General features: G+C 55.3%; 1 protein-coding gene across 1 annotated transcript; it reads right to left on the reverse strand.

The window, feature by feature from the left end:
• Positions 1-7,813: 7,813 nt before the first annotated feature.
• On the reverse strand, positions 7,814-25,795 carry Slc6a7 (solute carrier family 6 member 7). Its single transcript, XM_071612238.1, has 14 exons — positions 25,763-25,795; positions 20,822-21,005; positions 18,737-18,868; positions 18,312-18,546; positions 16,610-16,748; positions 15,131-15,265; positions 14,160-14,263; positions 13,908-14,032; positions 13,122-13,234; positions 12,908-13,039; positions 12,371-12,470; positions 12,075-12,175; positions 11,338-11,505; positions 7,814-8,150 (listed from the first exon to the last, which is right to left on the reverse strand). The coding sequence occupies exons 1-14, from the start codon at positions 25,793-25,795 to the stop codon at positions 7,941-7,943; spliced, it is 1,911 nt and encodes a 636-aa protein (XP_071468339.1). The 3' UTR covers positions 7,814-7,940.
• Positions 25,796-26,005: the final 210 nt, after the last annotated feature.

Consider the following 26,005-nt stretch of genomic DNA (forward strand, 5'->3'; position numbering starts at 1 on the left):
TCCTCCCTGGAGCCCACAGTTCCCTTTAGACTATGCTCCAGGTTCCTGGGATTCCAGAGTCTCCGTCCGCACCAGCTGCTTTCCCAGTCTCTCCTTACTGCTGAAGTGTGGGTGGCCAGGGGGAGTGTGTATGCGGAGTGTATTCCTTGCCCACATGGGAAGACCTCCGCAGCAGGAGCAAGGCCAAGGCTGAGAAGAACAAGAGGGACCTGGGGACTTCTCTTCACACCTTGTCCTGGAGCTCACAAACTCCCAGCTCTACCTTCAAACTGGACTCTTCCCCCTGGGCAGTGCAAAGGGCTTGAGGGCTCAGGCTGCTATTACAGACACCACCAGCAGGTGGCAGAACAGGAGTAAGTCCGACTGTCCTCTGCCTCTGTGTGGCTCTCACACTTTAGGAGGACCCGGATGACCTCAAGAGACAGATAGCCTTCAACTCTCAAGAAGTACCAACTCCACCAGGCACAGTGGCACATGCTTGCGATCCTAGTTACTTGGGACCCTGAGGCAGTAGAGTTGTAAGTTAGAGGCCAGTCTGGGCAAATTAACAAGAAATAAAAAATAAATAAAAAGGGCTGGAGATATAGCTCAGTGGCATAATGTCCCTGGATTCAGCTCAATCCCTGGTGCCACATATACACAAAGTACCAGCTCTCTTCAAAATACTCTCCTCATCTCACAGGAACGTGATGCTCTGTGGTTCACAGTGTGCTTACACAACTCCTCCTGCCAGTCACGACAGCCCTATTTTGAAGATGAAGATAAGACTCAGGCAAAAAGGATTCTTACAAGACCATGAGGCAGGACTCACCAAGCCTTCTAACTTAGAGACACAGTTCTCACTTCCCCCAGGGGCCTCCCTTGTCCTGGTCTGTGTTTCCTTGACTCTGGACACCAGCAAATAGTGACTGGGATTCTTAGAAACTCCCCTACCTTTGACCTTCTGTCCCTGACCAGAGACTCCCTCATCTCTTGGTTGTCTACTCCTGAAGTCCACACTGCAGGTCCCTCGGGGGCTTCCATGACACCCTCTATCCTTTCTCTTCTGTCCTCTCAATCTTCAGCACATCCATCTATGATAGGCACTATCATCATTCTCTCCATTCCATGACTGAGGAGACCGCTGTCACAGGGTGAGGAAGCTGCTCAAGATGGTCCCGGGCATATGGGAGGGAAAGGGGATTTGGACTCTGAGCCACAATTAACACCTGCTTCCCTGAGGTATGCTGGAGCCAGGTTGGACTCTGGGGAAGGATCAGGAATGAGCCAGATGTCTCCCAGAAATCCTTGAGGCCATCTCTGACAGTGAAAGCCATGCACAGAACAAGAATTCAGGGCAGGCCGGGATGGGGGCTGGACCTAGAGGTGCAAACCCTGGGGGAGCCTCCAGGAAGGAGGAGAGATGGTGTCTGGAGCCTGGAGGCTTTGCGGAGGTGCTCATGGGGTGAGATATGAGGGAAGCATGGAGGCCAGAGCAAAGGTCAAGGGCCCAGAAATGGAGTGGGAAGGATGAAAAACATATTAGGAGGAGCCAGAAGTATCAGGCTGAAAGAGAGCCCCCAACGCACCATGATGTGGTTGTCCTTTTCTAAGACATGGTGAGTCCTCAGCCATGGAAATGGCCTTTCTCACACCTGGATTTTAGTAAATCTTTCAGGAAACATCCTCCAGCAGGTGCTGGGAGTGTCTGCATGGGCACCCGGGGACAGGTGGAACAGGTCCAGTCCTATGGAATATTCCCTTCTCCTCGTCCTGCCTTCCCCAGGCCAACCTCAGCCTCCCTCTGCACCTGGGCCTGCCAAGTTCTCAGAGTCTACCTCCCGAAGGCAGCCTGGCCAGGTGGGCTATCCCTTCCCACCAAGCCAAAAGAGGTCACATGACCTTAGATGAGTTACGTCCCCTCTCTGGGTTTCAGTTCCTCATTATAACAATTCCTTTGAAACTGTGGTCCTCAAATATGGGAATGGGTCTGGCAGCGGCAGATTCTTCCTGGGAATTTGCTAAAAATAAAGATGTTTCAGACCCCATCCTCAGAGATGAGACTACATTAAGCTGGGCAGGAGTCCAGGCAGCCATCGGTTCAGTAAGCCCCCAGGTTAGGGAGTCCTGCCTAGAGCATCACTGTCCCGGTTCCCACAGTCACACAGGGAGCCAACCTCAGGCTCCCCACTTCCCCATCCTCTCCCCTGACTCAGCTAGATCAATATTGACCATCAGCCCCTCCCCTGCCTCTAAACTCCTGCCAACCCAAGCCCAGAAGCTCTCTGAGACCCTGACCATGGTCAGTAAAGTCAAGGTCAAAGCAAAGCTTAGGGTTCAGATGGTTTTCCTTTTTTTAATATTTATTTTTAAATTATAGGTGGACACAATATCCTTATTTTATATTTATGTGGTGCTGAGGATCGAACCCAGAGCCTCACGCATGCTAGGTGAGCACTGCTACCTCTGAGCCACAATCCCAGCCCATCAGATGGTTTTCTTACTGTGCCTACTCCTATCTTGCGCTCCCCACCTCTCCCCCCTCCCCACCCTGGTTCCTACTGGTTTGGCTTGGGCAGACCAGCTCACTGGGGAGACCACCAGAGCTCCTAATTTTTAAGCTTGTCCTGCCGGAAAAATTGAACTTCTTTCCCACCAGGTGGAGCCAATTCCAAATCCATCTCTGAAGAAGGAGGCGTTGCTCCCCTCCCCAGGCCTCAAGACGTGGTCCTTCCAGAAGGCTGAAGGGGTGGGTAGAGGCCAAGGGTCCATGTTGCTCACCTCTCTCCCCAAGCCATCAGTGGAGCCCACTGTTCCTGTTCAACCCGTTAGTTATACAAAAGGGGGCACTGAAGCCCAGCTACAAGAGCCTTGCCACAGTGCTGACAAACCCTGGGCCTTGCTTGTCGGCTCACTGGATCCAGGAACGCCCATCCCTGACCTCCTTCTCCCTGGGCTGGTTGGAGGTGGGAGCTGAGCCTATGTTTTTTTTTTTCACCTGTACAAGGAACAGCTGGCTAATGAGAACTATCCCACCAAGAGGGTTTCTACCTGCTAAGCTTTGCCTTTAAGCATGTTGATAAGCTTTTAAAATTATGTTGTGTGTCCAGTATTATCTCATTTAATCTCCTCAAGGGGATAACTATTCTCTCCACTTTACATCTGAGGATGCTGGGGTTCAGAGAGGTGAAGTAGCATATTTGGCTGGGCTGAGGAACCGGGATTTGGCTCTGACCAGCGGATGTCCAAATTCACTTTGGCTCCAGTTCCTGACAACTCCCTGGGGGTTGCAGCTCACAGATGCTGTGGACATTAGCGGGAAAAGGCTTTTTTTCTCCCAAACAAGAAGTGATCCAGGATGGGGGTGCTGGAGGAGGCCAGAGGGGGCCGGCTGCTGCTCTGTCCTGTGGGAGGTGGCCAGGGCAGCAGGAAGTCAGGCGGAGATGAGCTGGGGGGGATGTTGGCTGAGGATCCTTGGCGGGCAGGCAGTTCTGGACGCCCTTCTAGGGCAGGACCAGCATCAGCGAGGCCTCAGTCCCCAGAGGGAGTGGCCTGGGGCTAAAGGAGCCAAACTTTCCATGAGCCACCAGCGAAAAATGAGTCTGGAAAAAGTGGCCACCGCAGACCCTGAGGCTGCACAACCCAGGTCACATGAGATTCAGAGGGGACTGCAACTGTCTTAACTCTTTGCTGGTTGCCCCCAGAGCCACCAGAGAACTGTGCTTGATTTGCCACTTCCTCGTGCAGAGGTGTGAGTGACAAGTCTCTGTTCTGGAAGAGTTGGTGGTGGGGCAGAGACCATGGACACAAATGGGTTCCTTCAATTAATAGATGTGGGTCTTATGCCACCAAGACCCAGGCCAGTGCAGAGGCCCAGAACATTATCCCACTCCCTTATGAGATTGCTACAGAGGAGGAAAAGGAAAACTTTGAAGAAACTACAGTTTAGACAAGTGAAATGACCCCCGCCTGGATTGCATGGCTCAGGAGGGAGGAGCTGGGAGTGGGCCTAGGTCTGTGGCTAGACCATCTGAGCCCTCTGCACAATCTCCTGCTGCCACCCTGGGCTCTGAGTTCCCAGGAACGTGATCAAAGAGTCTTAACTACACAGAAAGAAGATGCATTGTCTCTGAAAGATGGGAGTGCCCTTTCCGGGCAAGGTTGGGCCATCGGGACTCACCAGATATAGGGCTGAGTCAGACCCCCTGAAGAGTCTAGGAGTCCACAGCTGGTTGGGAACTGAGAAAGGCTTATGGAGGAGGTGTCTTCAGGAGGTATCTAAAAGGATGGCTAGGATTCTAGCGGGTGGATGGGAAGACATGGGGTCAGGGAGGAAGCAGGATCGCGTGGGCCTGCTTAGGGCATAGCGAGGACTTGAACCTGGTTAGGGTAGTGGAGGGGAGCCCAGAGGGTGGAGCCTGCAGAGGACCAAACACTAATGTAACCAGTGTGACTCCTGGTGTCTGTTGACCCTCGCCTGACCTTGGGAATCTGGCTGTCCCTAATGGAGTGGTAAGGAGCCCCTCCCCCTCCTCTTCCCTTGTTCCCTCCATGTTTGCACTCTGAGATCAGAAGCTGCAAGTGACCGCAGATAGTCGAGTCTCCTCTCATTGTTTCCTGGAACCTAAGGAAATATTTACTTGAAAAGTCTTTGAGAAAAATGCAGGGCCCCAAAGCACCCTCTGCCACACTCAGGCAGGCATGCGTGCAGCCTCCCAACTTCAGGACCCATGGACACAAAAACGGATTGAGCCAAGTAGATGACCACGTGGGGGTGGACAGTCCTGGCACATTCTCACGTGGGACCTCGGGCAAGTTCTGTCCTCTGGGCTGCTCACCCCCAAGTCTGCAGAGCAGTCAGCCTGCGGGAGAGGACTGGAGGTAGAATGGAGCAGTGCTCCTCGCCATCTTTTAAAGGAGTTGCCCACGGTTCAAATTGCGAAATTTCTTACAAAATCCCAGACTTTAAAAAAAAAGCCAGGAGATCTGGTGGCAGAGACCCAGACTTCTTAATAGAGGCCTGCTGCCTTCCCTACTGCCCCAGAGTCCCCCCACCCGCTCCTGTGTCTCCAACACCCACTAAGGGTCAGTTGCCAGTTCTTCTCCCACTTATACCAATAACTTTTCTTGCTTGGGCTCCCTAACTGGCCCTCTGGGCCCTTGGGATGGCCACCTGCCAGGACATTCTAGGAATTCTACACTGGGGTCCTACCCCCGAGAGAGCTGACATTTTCCCAGTCAGTTCCCAGGAGGGGCAGGGCCTGGGTGGGGTTTTTTGGGGTCAGTAAAGGGCCTGGATGGATGGGACCTGGATGGGCACAGCTGGGAAATAGGGAGGGTGGCAGAGAGGAGTGGAGGGGCAGGAAGAGCTGTCTGAGAGCATCGGAAATGGAAAAAGCAGGACAGAATAAGGATGGGGCCAGGGAAGGCCAGTACAGGAACCTTAGGCCCTGGGCTGGGATGGCACAGAGGGGAGGGAGGGGAGGGGAGGGGAGGGGAGAGGAGCTAAGGGGAGGTGGGAGGGGAAGCAGGTGGGACCCAGAGTCTCCAAGACCCTCCAACCTCACGCCCGGGTGAGGAGTGCCTCCAAGACCAGTGCTTAATCCTCAGACTGGGAACTATGAGCACCAGTGTCCCGGCCAGGAGCCTGGCCCTGGCTGAGGGAGGAATGCCTGGTGAAGGCCATTCCCCATCCTCAGTGAGTTAGCAAACTGGAGCCAGGCCTGGTAGTGCACGCTTATGATCCCAGCAGCTTGGGAGACTAAAGCAGGAGGATCAAGATTTTAAAGCCAGCCTCAGCAATGGTGAGACACTATGCAACTCAGTGAGACCCTGTCTCTAAATAAAATACAAAACAAACAGGGCTGGAGATGTGGGTCAGTGGTTGAGTGCCCCTGAGTTCAATCCCCAGTACCCCTCCCCCTAAAAAAAATTAGCAAATTGGTCTCTTTCCCCCACCTGGAGCCCTAAACAAAGAGAGATGGGAGGGGCCTGGCCCTTTGTAAAGGGAAATTTATTAATATCCCCCCAAGCACAGCCCCTTCCTTTCCACCCCAATCAAAGCCTTGCAAACACCTGGGCCTCGCATTTGCAAGGCCTGCGGCCCTTTCCTATGGCAAGGCCCTGCCTTCGGTGGGTGGGCAGACCAGGAGATTCTTCCCTGGGACCCCCTAGGCTCCTCCCAAGCCTGGTCTTCCAGATCCAGCCCTCACCTGAAGGAAGGGTAGAGGGGATGCTGCAGAGGGAAAGAAGGCAGCTGAGGAGGGTGACGCCTGTGAACCCTGGTCTGTGGCTCACCCGATGAGGACCTCAGCTTGTCCATATGTGACATATGTAGCTTCTAAGGGCCCAGAGTTCATCTTCCTTCCTCAGCTCCCTGCCACTCCCACCACTGCCACAGAGAAGGGCAGAGCAAGAGTCAGAAGCCAGGAGAGCTGGGAAGGAGGCGGCTGAGCCTCAGTTTCCCCATCTGTCCAGTGGGAGCCGGAGCACCCTGTGCGGCCTGCCTTCCACTCTCAGCAGTAAGGAGACACTGTAGGAGGATGACCTCATTTGGTATTTATTAACAATCAACCAAGAGAACACAGAGGGGTGGGGAGATGCCAGGAGAGGCAGGGCAGGAGGGCCCGCCATAGCCCCCCGGGGACATCTGCCGCACCCGGGAGGGCCATGTGCTGGACACCGGCTCAGCATGCCTGCGCATCTCATTTCTCAGGGACCCACAGCTCCAGGACTGCCCTCTGCCCTCATGCCTGCCCCGGAGCAGGGTGGGTGGCATCAGGACCAGATGATCCTGTTGGGACCGTCTCTGAGACCCTCGGTTGCCCTTGACATTCACAGCCAAGACCAATTTTCCAGCAGCGCTTGGAGCTGGAGGTGATGGTAGGGGCTGCCAGGATGGGGCAGAGGGGAGAGAGGCCCTGGGTCCTAAGACCCCTGAGACTACCTCCACAGCAGAGGCTGTTTGTCCTCCCTGGCGCAGGGCACAAGGTCCACTGGGTGAAGGTATGGCCTCTCTGACAGCCTTCCTTTCCCCACCCCCACTCCAAGTCCTAATTCAGGCCACCAGCACCTCCGCCCCGCCCTCCACAGCCTCCCACTTCTACCCTGTCCCCTAACCAACCCTGCACAGGTCCAAAATGATATTCTGTATCATGCAAATCCCCTCCCACCCCCACCCGTCCCTCTCCTCTCTCCTTGCTGTTCTTCGCTCTGACTTGAGCCCTCTTGGAACCTAACCCCAGCATCTCTGGCCTCTCTTGGTTTTCAACCCAGCAGGTCAGCTTCCTCCTGGCCCCACCAGGCAGCTCTGGCTGAGGCCCTCCTTCTTTTCCCTCTCTGCAAACCTCCTCCTCCTCCAGGACCCTCGGCTCCCACCCCTTCAGGGAGCCTGCCTGCACACAGGAACCCACGGGGATCTTTCTCCTCACTTAATTTATTGACCTTTAACTCCCAGCGACTTGGGAGCTTCAAGTGCTTATGGCGGCCCTGAACCCCAGGTTCAAGTTCAGGTGTGTGAAAGTGTGGAAGGACAGCTTCTGGAGCAAAGGAGGATCTGGGCCCTGAATGAAATGGGAATGTGGTGCCCACTGCCCCAAGAGAAAGGGAGCAACCAGTTCAGAGGCTGGGGGCCAAGTCCTCTCGGCCATGTGACCTTGGGCCAGGCCCCACCCTCCTTGGCCTCACATGTTCATCTGCAAAGTGAAGGCTGAACTGTCTTCTCATTTTGAAGGGTGGGTGTGTGTGTGTGTGTGTGTGTGTGTGTGTGTAGGGGGCTGGCCAGAGGGTTCAGGCAAGGCAGAGGTCACAGGAGAGACTTCAACTTGTCCTGGGGACACCAGCATCTCTGTAGCAATCTCCCGTAGCCTCTCAGATTCCCGGCAGTCATGGCTGCCTCTTGCAGCCCCCATAGAGGGCCTGTGTGGCCCCAGACAGGGCCTCCCGTCTGCCTGCCTTCTGCCTCACATCATGGACTCCTCCTCCTCGGCAATCTCTCGGTCCACCTCGATGGCCGTGTTCTCGAAGCTGGTGATGCCCCCGTACTTGCGCATGTGCACCATCAATGGTTTGGGTGACTGGCTCCCAGCCAGCGTGGCCACGTACATGCCTGTCCGGTTCTCCTCCAGCGACGGGCCCCAGTCCATGGCTGGCCGGCTGGCCTGCTGGAGCCTCTGTGACAGAGCAGAGACAGCCATAGAGACACCAGCGGATGCTGAGTGCTTTCTGCGGCCAGGCAGCCAGCAAAGGCCTGACCAGTCACCTGGTTGAGTCCTTGCAACAACCCCAGGTGGAGGGGGCGCTCTACTACTTCCCCAAAGGAGTGGTTCCATGTCTGAATGAGAACCCTGCTCTGCCGCTTACAAGCTGGGTAGCCTGCAGGTTCCGTCTGTAACTTGGGAGTCAGGAGCTCTCACAGGGTCATTGTGAGGGCTTTGAGATGACGCATTTGGCAGAGTGCTGGGGACAGGGCAAGGCTATGCAGAATTTGGCTGCTATGATCACGGGGCAGGGTCCTCTCCTGAGCATCCCAAGGTGGATCCAGGAGAGGTCCCCTCCGGGTCCCTTCCTTTAAATGCTGAATCCAAAGGAACTGGAGGTTTTAGGAAAAAGCCATGAGACAGGAGAAACAAGGTGGGGGTGACAGCTGGCCCTCGGGCCTCTCTCCGCCCTGACTCTAACCGTTCCCTCTCCGAGCCCCTGCTTCCACGGGAGGAGGGTGCTGCTGAGATGATGACTAAGCCTGGACATTCCAGAGTTCCTCCTTCCCGGACCCCTTTCCCAGAGCCCTCTGCCTGCCCTGCCGGGGAGGAAAGCCCCACTCCCTCAGGGAAAGGGAGGCCGCTGACCGTAAGGGAAGCCACAGGCTGCAGGTCCTGGGGGAGATACTGTGTGTAATGCTCTTGGCCCAGGGTCTTGCACACTTGACTTTCCCAGCACGGTGACACTTACTGAGAGGCAGGAACCCTGCTGCTCAGAAACCTGCAATGGCTTCTCCTCTCACTTTGAATGACAGCCAAAGTGTTTACCATGGGCTCTGTCTCCTGTCCCATGAACCTTCCTGACCTTGGTGCCTGCCACTTTCCCTCCACTCCCTCTGCTCCAGTGGCACCCACCTTCTCACAGTTTCCAGGGCTTTACCCCCATCGCCCTAGAATGCTCTCCCCCTAAACACCTACATGGATCACTGTGTCCATTTCCCCAGTTCTCTCTGAACACCCTGGCTATTCCTGAAACTCTGGTTTCTGATTTTTGTTTTGTGTTTGTTTTAAGTATAGCACTTACTACTACAGGGTGTGTTTACTGCCTGCCTCGTCTCCCACCTTAGAACACAGGCACCTTGAGAGCAGGGATTTACATATGTTCCCAGCTGAACTCCAGTGCCCAGACCAAGTTCCTCCAGCTTAACGCTACTGACATTTTGGTCTGGAGAATTCCAGGGCTATGGTGGGGCTGCCCAGTGCCTGGAAGGATGTTTAGCAGCATCACTGGTGTCTGCCCGCTTGACGATAGTAGCATGGCCTTGTCCCCTTTATCCCCTCCATCTCAACTGACAATGTCTTCAGATGTTGCCAAGTGCCCTCTGAGGGCAAAATCACCCTCTGTGGGAACTCCTGGTCTATCATTGAGCATTTGGCATATTCCAGCTAAGAGTTAGCTTATTTAATCTTTACAGTATCTTCTTGAGAGGGGATACTTACCCTTCACCCACATAGATGTGTCTGAAAGTTAATGCTCAGAGAGATCAGTTAAGTTGCCTGGATTTGAACCCAGGCAATCTGACGCCATCCTACATGTTTTGAATATTCTGCTTTTCTGCCCCCACAATGCTGACTACCATGGGCTCACAGAGTAGCTATTGCGGTCCTTATTTAAAGCTGGAGAAACTGAGGTTCAGAGAAGTGCAGTAACTTGCTTAGGATCATTCTTGCTGTGGGCAAATGGCAGAATTAGGATTCTGATCCTAAGGAGTCCATGCTGGAAGCCCTGGTCTCTGAAGACAGCACTCTTGAGCTAGGCAGCGGCTCCTCTGCAGTGCTGACCGTCCCTCCCAGGGAGCCCCAGCAGGACGCATGCTCCACTGGGTTTGTGGGCAGCTTCTGCAGCAGGGAGGGCGGGAGGTGGTGGCTGCAGGGAGCCCAGTGTTGCCAGGGGCCCATCAGCAGGGTTAAGGACCCTGGGCTTCCGGGGAGCTAAAGCCGGCACCCGAGCAGCCTCCCTGTGCAGACTCCCTGCAGACCACCCCTTTAGTAGCAAGGTGGTGGAGAGGAGGGTTCTAAGGTTCAGAGAAGGGAAGGATTTGCTCATGTCACACAGCAATTGGAAGCAGAGCCCCTATGGTCTGAGGTGTGCGGCCACAACCCGTCTGCTGCTGAGGGGTGGAGGGCATGCACCTTCCTCCAGGTAGAGATATGGAGGTGAGCTGAGGGCAGCGGAAGGTCGTAGGGTGGCAGGGGGCAGTCTTGTGCTGGTAAACTGGCCCCAGGGAGAGGGAAGGTGGAGGGGGAGCGGGAGGGAATGGAAGGCCTGCTTTGTAGCTGATTGTCCACCTCTATGGAATCCAGGCTATTAATGGTTTAACAACAGGTACATCATCCCTGAATATTTAACCATTAGCTCTCATGGGACAGGACCAGCTGGCTCTATTGCTATAGGACAAGGTTAGGGAGGGGGTAGGATGGGTGTTGGGAGGGTGGTCTCCAGGCTCTGTCTGGTCTCAGGCTCCCTCCAAGCTTAATTCATGATGTCAGCCTCTGGCCACCAGAGACTCTGAGCCCACAGCCTCAGAAGTGAAGGGCTCAGTGCATAGATGGTGCCCTGATGCTCAGAGCGGGGCAGAATCTACTGTGGTCAAACAGCTCACCTGCTGGCCCATAGCAGGTCACTATTTCCCTCTTTCAAGGCCAGTTGACCCCTGTGCCCAACAGCTTGTACTCTCTCTGTTTTCTAGGTCTCTCCACAAAGCCCTGTCCATAGTCCTCACACCATCATTCTATCCCTGGCCACCTATGAGATACAGCAGGACTCTTGGGCACAGGAGAAGGTGACAGCCCACCCTCTGGAGTCTCTCAGTGGTCTTTTGACTGAATTCCACATAAAAACTTGGGCTGGCCACCTGAGTTTAAGCCCCGTTCTCTGTTCCACTCATGGGGGGACCTTGGACTTGGACTGGTCCAGTTCCGTCCTCCAAGGCCCCTCTTGTTGTGAGGAGCCACGAGCAGAACTTGAGCCCCTGAATCTGCCCAGTTCATGTGGGTCCCTGGATACGGTGTGGGGGCCAGTGTTTTCTGTTCTAGTGGAAGGCCCAGGGCAGGGCACAGGTCAGAAAGGCTGAAGGTGGACAGGGTGGTGCAGACTCACCTCCCAGAGAGAGCCCTCCTCTCGAAGCACAGCCACTAGCATGCCAGCTGGGATCATGAGGCAGGACAGCAGGCCCATGAGGATGCCCAGCAGCTCGGCCCAGGCGGGGAAGCGGTAGCTGCCATACTCTGAGGGCTGGTACTTGACGATGCTATACACCAGCAGGGCCTGCAGGGTGGGTGACCTCCAGCATCACAGGGGCCTCAGGTGGGCCCCAGGGCTTGTGATGACCCAGTCTGAGCTACCTTAAAGCCTGAAATAGGCCAGCCCAGGACCATCCCAAGACCTGAGAGAGCTTAGCCCAAAGCCATGCAGTATCCTAAGTTATACCAGATCCTAAGATGGTCCATCTCTGAAGCCTTTGCAAGGTTGGGGCTAGCCCAGCTCCAAGCTGACCAACACTAAGGCCTGGGACTGCCCAGTTCTGAAGCACAAGAAAGCAAGACCAAGAAAAGACCAAGAAAGCACAGTGCCAAGGCCCCAGCCCTGAGGCCCTTGGGCCTGGGAAAGTCCCACCCATTTTGCCAAAGAACTGTTGAGCTCAGCTCAGCTGAGCTATGAAAGTTGGGGGCCTTGCAGGAGGAGCAAGGTCAGGATCCTCATGCCCACCCTGCAGCCCTGCCATAGACTCCACTGTGGGCCAGGGTGGCCCTACCAGACTGAGTTCACAGAGGGGACCCACGTGCTCAGCCTGGGGGCCCCAGCCACCAACCCACCCCCCACCCACCCGTGGTTACCAGGAGTGTGGCTGGGGACAGGAACAGCCAACAGGCCCTGAAGTAGAGGCCCGGCTTGAAGCCCAGCATCATGTGGATGTCTCGGCAGAACCTCTGGATGCCTGCATACAGGGGGAGGGCAGGAGGAGGAATGGCCCTACCCGTAGCCCGAGACTGCCAGAGCCCCTCCTCCACCCCAAATCCCCACCGGAAGTCCTGGCCTTTGGGGCCAGGGACCCAGGCAATAGGGGCCCCAGGTAGACTCCATTATTCTCCCACCTCAGGGAGCCTGGACTCTGCCTCCCCCGCCTTCTCACCATACACCCGGGTGACGGCGAGGCACGTGGTGATCACGACCACCATCAGTCCAAAGCTGGCACTGTAGTCATCCAGAAGGACCAGCCAGTACATGCCTCCCTGGAACACAAGGCACAGCTCTAGGGTCCCCTCCAGCCCAGCCTCGCTCTCCGCTGCAGCTGCCTGTCCTGGCAGGAGTGGGCAAGAGGCTGCCAGGGGAGCCCTGTGACGCCGTGTGACGCCGTCCACCTGCCCAGCCCTGTACCAGCAGCACCTCAGGGAGCCTCCCTGCTCTGTAGAACCCCCTTTTACCAGTTAGGAGAAACAGGCTGAGGGAGGTGAAGTCAACTGAGGTCACTCAAGCAGGAGTGAAGCGTGACCCAGGCCATTCAGACTAGGACTTTCCATCAACAGGCCAAGCGACCTCCCTGGGGAGACCGGGCCTGGGAGGGACAGCTTCCTTCAAAAGGGGGATTCATAGGCGGCTCAGTGACCACTCCTCCAGGCCACAGGTACCAGAGCCCAGCTCCCGCCATCCTCCCTGCGGTCCTACTCACGTCGGTGGTGAGGATCAGCCCCATCAGGTACATGGCCACACAGATGAGGCCTGAGAACACAGCTTTCTTGGGCCGCAGGTAGTACGGGAACTCGTCCGTCACAGCTGTCACGATGGTCTCCAGAAAGGCGAACTGGACGGTGGGGGCGGCAGGCTGGGGTCAGGGTTCTGCCTCCCCCACCCACACCCCAGCCCAGCCCAGGCACCAGGCTCACCTGGCTGTCCAAGCCGAGGGTCAGAAGCATGAAGAAGAAGAGGAAGGACCAGAAGGGGGACAGGGGCAGCATGGTCATGGCCTGTGGGTAGACCACAAAGGCCAGGCCGGGGCCTGGGCCAAGGGCACACGGGGTCAGCAGTTTGGGGCATGCCATGGCCCCCACATTCACACTCAAATACACACGATCACACACACGCATTTGGGCATGCTCATTTAGCTCAACTCAGAGACATACACTGAATGTACCCTTCCAACGCTGTCTTAACTCCTAGGACACATTGTAGGTGCTCAATAAAAACCTGACAGAACGAGGGTCTTGATAATGAGTGGGTGGACAAACACAGGATCCAAACATAAAACCTCATTAGAACACACATTTGTTTGTACCAAGAATCTCACTAACACACACTTCCATATCCACTGGCACCGCACACTGATCCAAAAGATCATCCTCACTCTGATTCACTTACACACAGACGTCTCACCCAGGAAATGACTCAACTGGACAAACAAGGCAGGAAAGATAAGACAATCTCCTACAAAAACTCATTTACCTCCTGACACAGATTAATGTACACTCATTTGCACACCTATGCCTTTGCACTTGGACATCCAGAGACCAACCAAAAGATGTTCATTTGCATGCACATTTGTGCAACGTGCACACACACACACACACACAGCATACCCATCCACAACCTCTCTGGTCCACACGTATGCTCCCTGGCCCAGCCCCAGCTGTGGCCGACACGTGCGTTCACACTACACCTGGCAGCCTGCCCACCTGCTTTGGCTACTTGGTCCACAGGCACACCCAGTTCCTGAGACATATAGCCCAGCACGGAGAAGATGGCGAAGCCAGCCAGGATGCTGGTGATGGCATTGCCCAGAGTGACGATGAAGGTGTCTCTGCCAGGAGAAGTCCGGGCACAGGCCAGGGTGAGCCGGCCACACCCTCTACCCCTGAGGCCCTCCCTGGCCCGCCACTCTCCTTCCTGCTTTGACCCCAGGCTGCGGGGAAACTGCAGGCACTGACCTATAGATGTTCTGGTGAAATGTGTTGTAGGAGGCAAAGGTGAGGAGACCCCCGAAGCCCACACCAAGGGAGTAGAATATCTGAAGAGCAGCTTCGATCCACACCTGTGTGGGCGAAGGACAGAGGTGAAGGGCAGAGAGAAGGGGCTGGTTTACAGCGGTGTGCAGAGGCCCAGGAAGAGAAGCAAGGGACGGGGCTGGGCTGGGGGACAGGCATGGGGAAGAGCCAGCCCCACGACATGGGCCAGGAAAGACCCTGCTCCGACTTCCACTGTGGGGTGTGCGGGGCTTCTTTCCCCTCTCGGGGCCTCGGTTTCCCACCTAGCATATAGCTCACCTCTAAGCTTGGTTCAGTTGTAAAGGAAGGAGCACCTAACGTAGTTTGCAGTGGATTCATCTGACAATAAGCCCAGGTAACCCTTGACTTCCTGCCTAGAGTCAGAGGGACCTGCACTGAGTCCCAGCTTCCCCAATTAGTAGCTGTTTAGCCCCAGGAAGCCACATCGTCACCCTGAATTGCTGATCCCAGGGCAGGAAGGACTGCACCACTGCTCCAGAGCTCAATGCCAGGGCACAGTCAGGCACTGTCATGGCCAATAAATAATAAATGTTAGCTGCTGGTACCCTGTTGTTCTTGTCATTATTCCTAATGCCTTCCTTGTATGGAGTTCATCAGATCTGGGCTGAGATTCCCACTGTCACTCTCTATCTATGTCACTTTAAGCTTGTCACTAATTCTGTGGACCCCAGTTTCCTCATCCATACAATGGGGAGAATAATGTCTACTTCAAAGGATTTTTTAAAGAATGATAAATGACACGAGTACATAGGAAAGACCAGCCCCAGTGCCTGCTGCTGGGAGCTCCCCACTTGGAGGTCTCCTGCCTTTGGTTCCCCCACTCCCGGAGCCCTCTTTCCGCTCCTCCATTCAGGTCCAACCCCTTGCTCTGCATCCCGCCCCGAGAACCTCACCTTGGAAGACAACAGGTGGTGGAACTGGGGGGTGAGATAGAACTGGATGCCCTTCCAGGCCCCAGGGAGGGTCACTCCGCGGACCAGCAGCATGAGCAGGATGAGGTAGGGGAATGTGGCCGTGAAATACACCACCTGAGAAGTGACCAGTGGGAAGCTGAAGGTGGGGGACCCCCCAACCCCTCCTCTTCCTGAGATCCTCATCAGAGACACTCTCCTTCCCTACCTTCAGGTGGCACAAGCCAGGAGCCAGCCATCGTCCTGTGTGTGTCTCCTCCGTCCCTCCTACCACCCTCCATCTAACCATCAACTAAGTGCTGTCACCCTGCTCCCCAAGTGCACCCCAGGTCCATCTCCACTATTGCCCCTGGTCCAGGCCAGCATCACTGGTGAGTGGCCGGCTCACCCTGGCCTGTGCCCGGACTTCTCCCGGACTTCACCTTGCCCCTGCAAACCCGCTCTGTGAGGTCATCACCCCCAAACTCCCCTCTGCCCTTCCTCTTCCCTCTCCCAGCCCTCCAACCACTTCTTTCTTGAACCCTGTGAGAGAGCATCCCTCCCTGCCTTGGCTGTGACCTTCAGCACCCCTCCTCTCTTTCTATATGCTTCCTGCCCTGTCTTCTTTTATTAGCTCTGTTTCTTGGGGTCAGCACCCCTCAGCACTTAGCAGAGAGACAAGTTGTAATTTACAAATGACCAAGTGAGCGGCAGAAGGTTTCCAAGTTCTTCGAAAATGGCTTCCTTGCCCCTCCATTCCCTACAGTGGACTCCTGTGGCTTTGTCCCCTCAGCATCTAGTTTGCCTTCTTCAGGTAACGGTACCCCAACTTGCACTAGTGGGGTGGACTCCATCCTCAGCACAGGCACCTCACTCTCCCAGCCACAGAGATCTGCTCAGGGACTGGGGCACAGCCCAGCCTACCCAGCAAGACTAAATTCTACAAGATACTGAGGAAAAGGTGAAATGTTCACCGAGAAGGTCAAGTCTAAGTCTAGAGCTGCTGGGGCAACCTCAGGAACAAAGCCTGAAGCCTAAAGGAAGACCACACAGGGCAATGCATTGCTGGGAGACCAGAAAAGCCAATTACTGAAAATATTCGTGAAACCCCTGGACCCAACTGTGCCTGAAGCACACCCTCTGGACTCCAACTGAGTGTAACATCTGGGGTCAGGTCACAGGCATCTCCAAGAGCCCTGATTCATATACCCACCCTCTGAGCACTCAACAAACTTGCTGGGCCCCTCCAAAGTGCCAAACCCAGGGTAAGGATGTCAACTTGAAAACCCTGTGGATGCTGCCCTCAGCAGGCTTCTGGTCTGGCAAAGTGGCCTTCCCCTGATCCCTCTCACTTCCCATCTGTCATCAGCAATGTCCCCATCTCAACACCTACCCCTCCCCTCTTCCCAGGGAAGCCTGTCCTTTCCCCAGCCTCTGGGAACCTCTGCCCTGCCCCCAGGTCTCTGGTCTCCCGGGCTTCACCTTGCCCGAGGACTTCACACCCTTGAGGATACAGAGGAAGACGATGACCCAGGCCAGCAGCAGGCAGAGGCAGAGGTTCCAGCGGATCTCCCCAGGACTGCCGATGCCCTGGCTGCCCTGGATGTGCAGGACATAGCGGCTGTGGAGACAAAGAGCGTCCTCTGTCATCCTGCCACACTCTACAAGCATGGGGCAAAGCTGTGTCCACCGTGCCAGGCCCCGTGCCTCTCCTCCCAGCCCCCTATCCTTTCCTGACCAGCCTGTCCCAGGAGGCTGGCCTCTGCTGGCCCCACATCAGGCTCCCTTCCTCTTCCACTTCCACTTGGGTTTGGGTGAGGGGAGGTGACAGCGGGAGGCTGATGGTGGAGAGGTGAGGGTGTGGACATTTGCACACATGTTTATACACACTTGCACATGACCATGTGCCATCCAAGAGTCCAGCTGTGCCTATGTCCCTCTGAGCCATGGTTCTTGCTGGGCAGCCCTCGTCCAAGGCTCCTTTTCCCTTGATTCCCTCCCCTCGCCTCCTTAGTTCAGGGCGGGCAGGTGTCCACCTGTTCCATGTGCCCCACGTTTCCTTGTGGATTCCCTGACCCTCTGTGGAGCCCTTTTACTAAACCCCCTTCAGTGCCATCCGCCTCCCGCCCCCACCCATCTGATACAGTGGGCCGTGGCATTGCCATGGAGACCCCTGGCAGCTTCCAGAGACACATCAAGTTCTTTGGCTTGTCCTTTCCTACGGGTCAGAAACACTCTTCAGCAGGCACAGAACTTTGGGAGGCCTCGAAATGGAACAGAGAGATGGACCATGTTAGGGACTGACATATTTTAAGATATGAGGCCCATTTGGGAGAAATTCCTAAAAGCAGCTCCATGCAGAGGCAGGGATGGGGGTACCTCTGGCCAGCCAATGGCCCCTACCCAGAGATCAGGCTACTCTAGAATGTTCCACGAGATTAGGAATCAGAAGTACTGAGTGTCAATACTGCCTCTGCCATTAATTATTGAGCAAGCCTCTGGGCCTTGCTTCCTCGGCTATAAAATGGGGCACTGGGACAGGCTGATAAGCAGCGATGTCCTTCTGATGGCCACGGCTCCCAGGGCTCACAATGTGCCTGGCCCTGTGCTGATGGCTTTACGCCATTTCCTTGTTTGAATCTCACAGCTGTCCTGCTCCATTATAGACCCAACTCTCCTCTACGACTAATCTGACATGCTCTTTACTGTGTATGCTTTTTGCCCTTTGATGTAACAGGTGCCCAATAAATACTTATTAAAAATGAATGAGTACATGAGTGGTTAGCATCCTATTATCACTGTCACAAAGGAGGAAACAGACTCCAGAGTGTCACTGTTACTGTCATCACCAACACCATCATTATCACCAGCGAGCTTTTACTGAGCCTTTACTACCCACCACACTGGACTGCCTGATTTACATGCAACGGCCTCGGAAATACCTACTATCATTGCCTTCATTCTAAAGACAAAGCGACGGGCACCAAGCAGATTGCTCCAGGTGACACAGCCGGCAGGTGAAGGGCTGGCATTAGAGGCCAGAGTCCTCCCACCCTAGCACCTGGACTCTGCCTTTGAGATGACACTGAGCCCCTTGGGGGTGCTGCTGTGTCCCCACCCTCTCTTCGGCTGCCCTGCACGGTGTAGGGGACCCTGGGCCCGTGGCCAGGCGGGGCTGCCTGACCTCCAGTACTCCTCGCTGGGGCTGACGGTGCTGGTGAGGTTGAGGGGCAGCGCCCCGTTGCCCTCCTTGGCGCCCCGGTGCTCCAGGCAGCGGCCTGTGTTCCACCAGTTGCCGCAGTGCTCCCAGGGCAGGGTGCTGGTGAGGGAGGCGAAGAGGTAGAAGAGGACGTAGGCGATGATCATGTTGTAGTAGATGGCCACCAGGCCCACGATGAGCAGCATGGCCGCGCCCGCACCTGCGGGGCAGAGGGGGGCCGCTGGGTCGCTGGGCCTCGCCCTCTGCAGAACTCTGCAGCCAGGCGCAGTGGCCCTCTGGGAACCTGTCACTGCCCAGGGCTTCACGTCCCCCTGCCTGGAGCTTAGTGGGTGCAGTAGAGCAACCTCCCCGCCTCCAGAGGCCCAGCCCAGGGACCATGGAGGCCTCACCTTTGAAGAGGGGGCTGATTTTCCAGACGGCCAGGGGTCCCAGGCTGGAGAACTGACCAAGGGAGAGCTCCAGGAAGAAGAGGGGGATGCCGCAGATGGCCAGCATGAGGAAGTAGGGCACCAGGAAGGCACCTGCAAGGAGGAAGGTTGGAGGGGCTCTGTGGGTCAGTGCCCCCCGTGCCCAGCTCTAGCCACCCACAACGCCCCCGTGGTCAGACACCACCGGCTGGTGCACGCAGCACTGCTCCCGTGCATTGGGACTGTGCACTCGCAGGGCTGTTGTCTCTTCATCCCAGGCCACTGAGAGCACCCGGTGCCCGGAACAGGGCTGACGGGAGCAGACACTTGAGAATGAACCAGGGGATGAAGGGATTTTATATAGAATAAGTGTGAACTCTTCACGGCAGAAGTCAATGCTCTGCAGAATCTGGCCCCAGTCCTCCAGTCCCCTCTCCTCCACCCCACCTCAGACACTCGTGGCTGCCACCTGTGGTTTCGTGGGCCAACATCCTTTCCCTTTTCTTCTCATATAGGCAGCTTTCTCCTTCAGAGAACCGCCCACCACCATATGGTTCTGGAAGAGCTGCCGTCACACCAGCCAGCGCCTCTGCCCTCCCTCCCGCCCCACTGTGGGCACATTTCCCAAGCCGGGGACATCAGAGATCTTCTCTGTAATGCTGTAGAGACTCATTCAGACAGAGCAGTTCTGGAAAGCTCTGGGGTGGCTAAACCTGGCCGAGGAGCTTCAGAGTCATTCCAGAGATGTCTCCACCGCAGCTCCCCCAACCACAGGGAGGAAGCCTGTCTCAGGAAAAAATGAGGTCAGCACGCAGAGAGAAAGAGCAGGAAACAGGAGAGTAGAGGGGCAACTGCAGATGCCGGAATTCCAGGAGTTTGGGAGGCCCCTCCAGGCACACATTCCTAGACACAGAAATGTATCTTTGCTTTGTTCATCTAGTTTTATGTGAATTTTTCTCATTTTATATCAAAAAACTTTCTTTTTTTGGTATTGGGGATTAAACTAGGGGTGCTTAACCACTGAGCCCTATACCCAATGCTTTTTATTTTTTATTTTTTTCCAAGACAGGGTCTTACTAAATTGCTTAGGGCCTTGCTAAGTTGCTGAGGCTGGCCTCAAACTTGTGGCTTCAGTCTCCTAAGTCACCGAAATTTGGGGCATGGGTTACCAAGCCTGGCTTTAAAAGTAGGACTGGCAGAGATTGTTGGCAATACAGAGACCTAGTGGGAGCTAGGTCTGGAGAAAACAGTCTCGAGTTGGACTATGGGGTCTGCTACTGTGGGACCTTGGGCAAAGAGTCTGGCCTCTCCAGCTCCCAACAGCCTCATCATTTCCATGGTGCCTACCCAGAAGGGTTTTTTTGTTTGTTTGTTTTGTTTTGTTTTTGTGGTGCTGGGGATTGGACCCAAAGCCTTTGCATGCGAGGCAAGCACTCTACCAATGGAGCTATATCCCCAGCCTCTGGGAGGGTTGTCATCAGGGTTAAATAAGACAGGCGCTTAGCCCAGGGACCTGGCAGAGGAGAATGGCGCAAACTTGGCTATTGTTAATGAGAGTTAGAAGAGTAATGTGATGGAGAAGCAGGGGCAGAAAGGATTTTTTTTTTTTTTTTTTTTTTTTGTAATCTAGGAGAGACTGTGTTTGCATTTTGAGTGGAAGGAACCAGGAGAGGAAGAAATGTTGGAGATTTGAGAGGGGGAATGATTGACAGAGAAGGACTCTGGAGGAGGAGAGGGGAGGGGGAAGGGATGGGAAGAATATCAAAAGCAGGTTGATTATTTACAGGCAGACACAGGCCTTTATCAGGAAGCCCAGGCAGCTCCCTCTGCCCATCATTCAAGGCCCAGTGGGTACTGAGCCTCAGGAAGACAGCAAAGTGGGTATCCATCCTGGGCATGGGAGGGATGAGAGAGGGACATAGATGATGGAAAGGGACAGGGCAGAGTAAAGTCCCCCTCCCAGGCCAAGGTCTCCAGCAGTCAGTGGCTGAGACCACATTGTACCTCATTCTACCCTGAGCCTTGGGCGGTCACCCCTGATAGCCCTCAACAGCATGAGGCCCATACCTCCTCCATTGGTGTAGGCTCTATAGGGGAAGCGCCAGACGTTGCCCAGGCCCACGCAGTAGCCAATGCAGGACAGCAGGAAGTCCAGCTTGCCTGTCCAGTTCCCCCGGTCTGCAGCAAAGTCCACATCCATGTCCACATCTCCCTGGTCGCTGGGGGTCATCAACAGGTCTGGGGTGATGGGCTGCCAGTAAGACCAAAGTAGAAAGCAAGAGTGAGGCCAGGCTAGAGCTGTGACCCCATGACAAGAGTGTAGACTTGAGCAGGCAGAATGGAAAGACACTCTACCATCACACAACCCAGTGCTCTGTGTGGACTCACGTGGTCACATGCAGGAGGGCCTCGTGGCCTGGCAGGGTGGCTTGCGACACTAAGAATACTACCTGGTCCTGTCTTAGCTAACAGAGGTCAAATCAAGAGATGGCCTTGGTTTTATTTTGATGTTGCTGCTGCCACCACTGGTGATTATGGTGGTGGTGGTGGAGGTTGAGGTGGAGGTGGTGATGGTGATGGAGGTGGTGATGGTGGAAATGATGGTAGTGATGCTGATAGTGATGGTGGAGGTGATGCTGATGGTGGTGATGGTGATGGAGGTGGTGATGGTAGAGGTAATGGTAATGGTGGTGGTGGAGGTGGTGATGGTTGTGGAGGTGGTGATGGTGGAAATGATGGTAGTGATGCTGATAGTGATGGTGGAGGTGATGCTGATGGTGGTGATGGTGGAAGTGATGGTCTTACTAATGGTCACCAACTACTGGGCACTGCACTAAACATTTTACTCATATCACCTGTTTTCTTTCTTAAAACAACTCTGAGTTGAGTACTCAACTAAGGGTCATTCCAAACATGAGAAAAACTGAGGCTGAAGGTCTTTCCCTGGTTGGCTAGAGAAAGAACTAGGTCCTGAGCCCTGAGTTTCCCGGGATTAAGGGCCTTGTCTTTCCTCACTATACTGGAGTTTGTTTCCTTTCTAGGCACTTGACTAAGACAGACACAGACGTGTGGAGCATGTCCAGAGGGCAGATGGCCAGATGGAAGGGTATTCGGGAAAAGAGGTTATAGGGGGACAAAGGGAAGAAGCTGGGAGCCCTGAACACCGGAAGGTGGGACTTGGTGGGATGTGGGCTCCTTAAGGGAGGGACTAGACTTATGCCCTATGGTTCAAGGGGGCTTACTGAGGACTGTGGATTTTGGCTCTTGGGAAGGAAAAAGCTACTTAAGCCCTGATCTGTCTCAGAAAGTTGCAATCTTGCTGTCACAAGAGCAGATAAGAGCAGAGGAGAACAGAGGCCAGCTGTCTCTGACATCCCCTTCCATGACTCCAAGTGGGTGGAGAAGTCCACTGGGCATTCTCCCTTCTAGCTGGGCTGGGAGAGGTGGCCCGCCTCCAGCCACTTGGGATCCTGGACTCAAGTCATGCAAAGTGCCATGGTGGTAAGCACCTACAGGGAAGTCCAACAGTGCCAGGGTGACCATCTAAAATTCTAAGAGCAGTTCTCAGCCAGAGACCCAGGAATGGTCAGGAGAAAGGGCAGCCACATCCTGCCTGCCTTTGCAATGTACAGCTGTGTTGGTACCAGGCCTATTGGTGAGCAATGTCAAGGTCTTCAGATAAGTAAAAGGAGCCCTCACCTCCTGCTGAGCCATGCTTTGGAGGAAAAGCAGAGTCAGGGGACTGTAATTCTAGTCCAAAATCTGTGCTAATACAGTGCGAGACTTCAGAAGCCTTCTGAGCCACTGTTTCCCCTCTGGACAATGAGGGCATTAGATGGATCAGCATTTTCAGAAACATGTCCCTTGGGATGTTATAGATATTCTGTGGAAAAAGCGTTCTTGAACCAAAGCGGTTTGAGGAAAACTGGGGTTAACACAAAACAGGACATGTTTCTTTGCTACAGGAACTTTAACAAGTCAACGTGCATAATGACTCCCAAATAGGGACTAGAATGAAGTAGTTCCAAATTCTATTTCAGAAAAATAGTTTCAAAAAGCAGCATGCTAGGATGTACATGGGGAATCGTGAGTCTAGACAGTCTCAGTTCTGATGGTCCATGGCAAGATTCACCAGAGATTTTGCTGGAGCCACTTATAAAATCTGCAGGCCAGATCGGAGCCCAGCCCAGGGGCTCAGTACTTGCTATGGTCAGACCGGTTTCTTATTCTAAGATTGTCCATGCCAAGCAGGTGGTGACAGGGGAGGCTTTATGGGTATTGGTCATGTCATCATCGCTGGGGTCAAGATGATGCAAGGAGGACTGGGGCGTGTGGTTCAGTGGCAGACAGCTGGCATAACAGGTGTGAGGCCCTGGGTTCCATTCCTAGCACCACCAAAAAAAAAAAAAAATGGTGACAGAAAAGTAGAGATGTCATGAGAGCAGCAGGACCAGGGGTGTCTGGCTGCAGTGACAAAATTGGGCCGTGCATCAGGTGGTGGCAACACTGGGATAACAGCTTGGGCTGACTCTCAGTGACAGTGGTGACCATAGTAGTAGTGATCTTGTCTGAGGCTGGGCCTGGTGATCAGCACAGCCTAGCATGATTAAAGGTGATGGTGACCATGACAATGACAAAGATGCTTTTAAAATATCATTCTCCAAGGGTTGCTGGATCGGCGGTTCCTTAGCTGTGGTCCGGGACAGGCTGAGGTGAGGGTGGCAGTTCCCACATGCACATGAAACCCTCCCTTTCCCTAAGGCCGCCTCTCGGGCTGGGGGAGCACCAGTCTTCTAGAACCTCTCACTCCCAGGTGGGCTCCGGGAGTGAGGCTGTAGCAGCCAGTAGGCAGGCCTATCACCTGAGACCCCCTGCCCCATTCAGGCCAGCTGACAGGAGGTCCTGATAATGAGACTCCTCTGATCCCTCCAGAGAAGCTGCCCTTTCCATGCTCACAGAGCAGTTCCAGCTCTGTTTCCATGGAGACAGGAGTTCCAAGAGCAGGATGCTGACAGCTCGTCCCCCTCCTCCCCCAATCAGAGGGAAGCTTGTTCCTGCTCCAGGGCCAGGAGATGGGGTCCTTCAAAGCTGAGCCAATCAGGAGCCCACCTGCAGCCCCCTGCCTCACTGTGGGGTGAATCCCAGGAGGTTGGGACTGGTTGGGAGACAGAGGATAGGAACCAAAAAATGGGGCAGGGTCAGAAGCTACAAGAGTCACTTCACACTTCCACCTATGTGGGCACTCTCAATCTTGAACCCCCCACCCCCACCCCAAGGTCATGCAGAAATGCAAGCCTGCGTTGTCAGACCTCCGCCCTCTCTTTTAGGGATCAGCAAATGTAGGTCCCACTGCAGGGGCTGGGAGAGGCTGGACTGCCCAAGCCATGGCTGTCCTCCCTTCTTCAGGACAGAGATAGACAATAGGAATCTGAAGTCCAAGTTCATTGTTGTATAGGGGAGGAAACCAAGTTTCAGGGAAGGGAAGTGATGAGCCCAAGGTCAAATATTTAAGTTAAAGGCAGAGCAAGACTAGGACCCATGTCCTCTGACTCCCAGTCCAGTGCTCATCTCTGAAAGATGCTGGTGCTGATTCTAGCATTTTCTTATTCCCTGCTCTCTTCTGTTCAAGACCAAAAGGGACCCTGAGAGAAGGTGGCCCCAGAACTGCCCTATTGGTTCTAGGTTGCTTAGCCTCCTGCCAGGTAAGCAATAAGCCTCATCTCTCTGGGCCTCAGTTGTCTTTTCTGTAAAATGGGGATGATAAGACCTCATTTCAGGAATCATTGGATGATTGAATGAAATAAGGTTAGCTAAGCTCCCAGAAAGACTTCATGGCACATGGCTGTTTACATAATGTGTGGCCACAGGCAGAGAGGGGTAAGGGCTCTTGTGGAAAGGAGAGTGAAAAACAATGGGTATAGGTTCCAAATGACTCACAATAGGCCCCAAGAAGTCACTCAGGTTGGTCAATTAAAAAGACCCACCTACTGCTGAGGTTCTGAGTCTGGCCGCCCAGGGCAGAGCCCCTGAATGAATGCAGTTGGGCAGTAGGTGTGGGGAGGAGACAAGCCCCCTGATGTCTCCTCCCATTCACTTCCCCTTATGCCCACAGTGCCCTGTGTCCCCACCTCACACAGGGGAAGGGAGGGCTTTAGTGTCTCTGTACCGGGGAAGGCCCAGCTTAGAGAATGGAGTAGTCCAAAGTCACAAGGCAAGTGGCAGCTGCAGTAATAGTAACCAGGGATTCCGACTCCTTGGCTAGGGCTGGAACTATTAACTCCAAAGCCCGAAAGCCTCCCCCAGTGCTTCCCCTCCCCACACCCATAAAACTTGGCTGGGAGGCCCATCCCCACCCAGAAAGGTGGGGAGGGGCTGAAGCCTGTGGCCTCGGTCCCCACCCCAGCTCCCACCCTCCACCTCCACTGCCCATCCTCTTGGGCCTCCGATTCCCGCTTCCTGCCTCTGTTTCCCTTCAGCCTGACAGAGGGACAGCCTGCGGTCTCACGGGGGAACGTAAAGCTGCCAGGAAGAGGCAGGGGGACAGGGAGGAGGCAGGTGGTGGCCCAAGGGCAGGAGCAGGCAGGAAAGAAGTGGGGCTGCTGGAGGCTGGCAGAGGCTGCTCCAGGGGAGTACCAAGACACGCGCCAGGTTGATCCCCCACCCCGAAACCAGTCCCGCTCCGGGCTGGCTCGGCTTCTAGGGTCCGCCACCCTGCAATCAGCGGAGGCGGGCGCGGGGCAGGGGAGAGGCGGACGTGTGGCCCCGGCTGCACGCTCCCCGGCGCATCCCGGGGCTGCAGCCACCTGTTCGCGCGGCCCCGGCCCCGTGCGTCCCAGCCCCCTCCCTCCCCCGTGCCAGGGCCGACCCCGCCCCTCCCTAGGGTCCGGCTCGGCGGGGCCGGCGGAGCCCTGCGCGGCCAGGACCCCTCCCACCCCATCTTGCCTCCGCGGCCGCCAGGCGGGCGGGCCCGCAGCCCCGGCTCAGGTGCGCCCGGCCCTCGCGCCCTACCTTGCGGAGGTGAGCTCCCTGGAGCTTCTTCATTTTGAGGGCGGATGCTGGGCTTGCGGGCTTGGCTTCTCAGGGTGCACACAGCGGGCGAGGCAGCGAAATCGTCCACCTGTCCGCCGGCCGCTGCGCCTTTGCCCGGCGGCTCCCGCGCACCGGCTGGGGTGGGCACCGGCACGGGCGCAGGCGCTGCCGTCTGACGGCTGCGGGTGTGGGGCGCCCGGCCGGGCGCTGCGAACCACTTGC

The sequence above is a fragment of the Marmota flaviventris genome, chromosome 5 (assembly GCF_047511675.1).
Source record: "Marmota flaviventris isolate mMarFla1 chromosome 5, mMarFla1.hap1, whole genome shotgun sequence".
Lineage (NCBI taxonomy): Eukaryota > Metazoa > Chordata > Mammalia > Rodentia > Sciuridae > Marmota > Marmota flaviventris.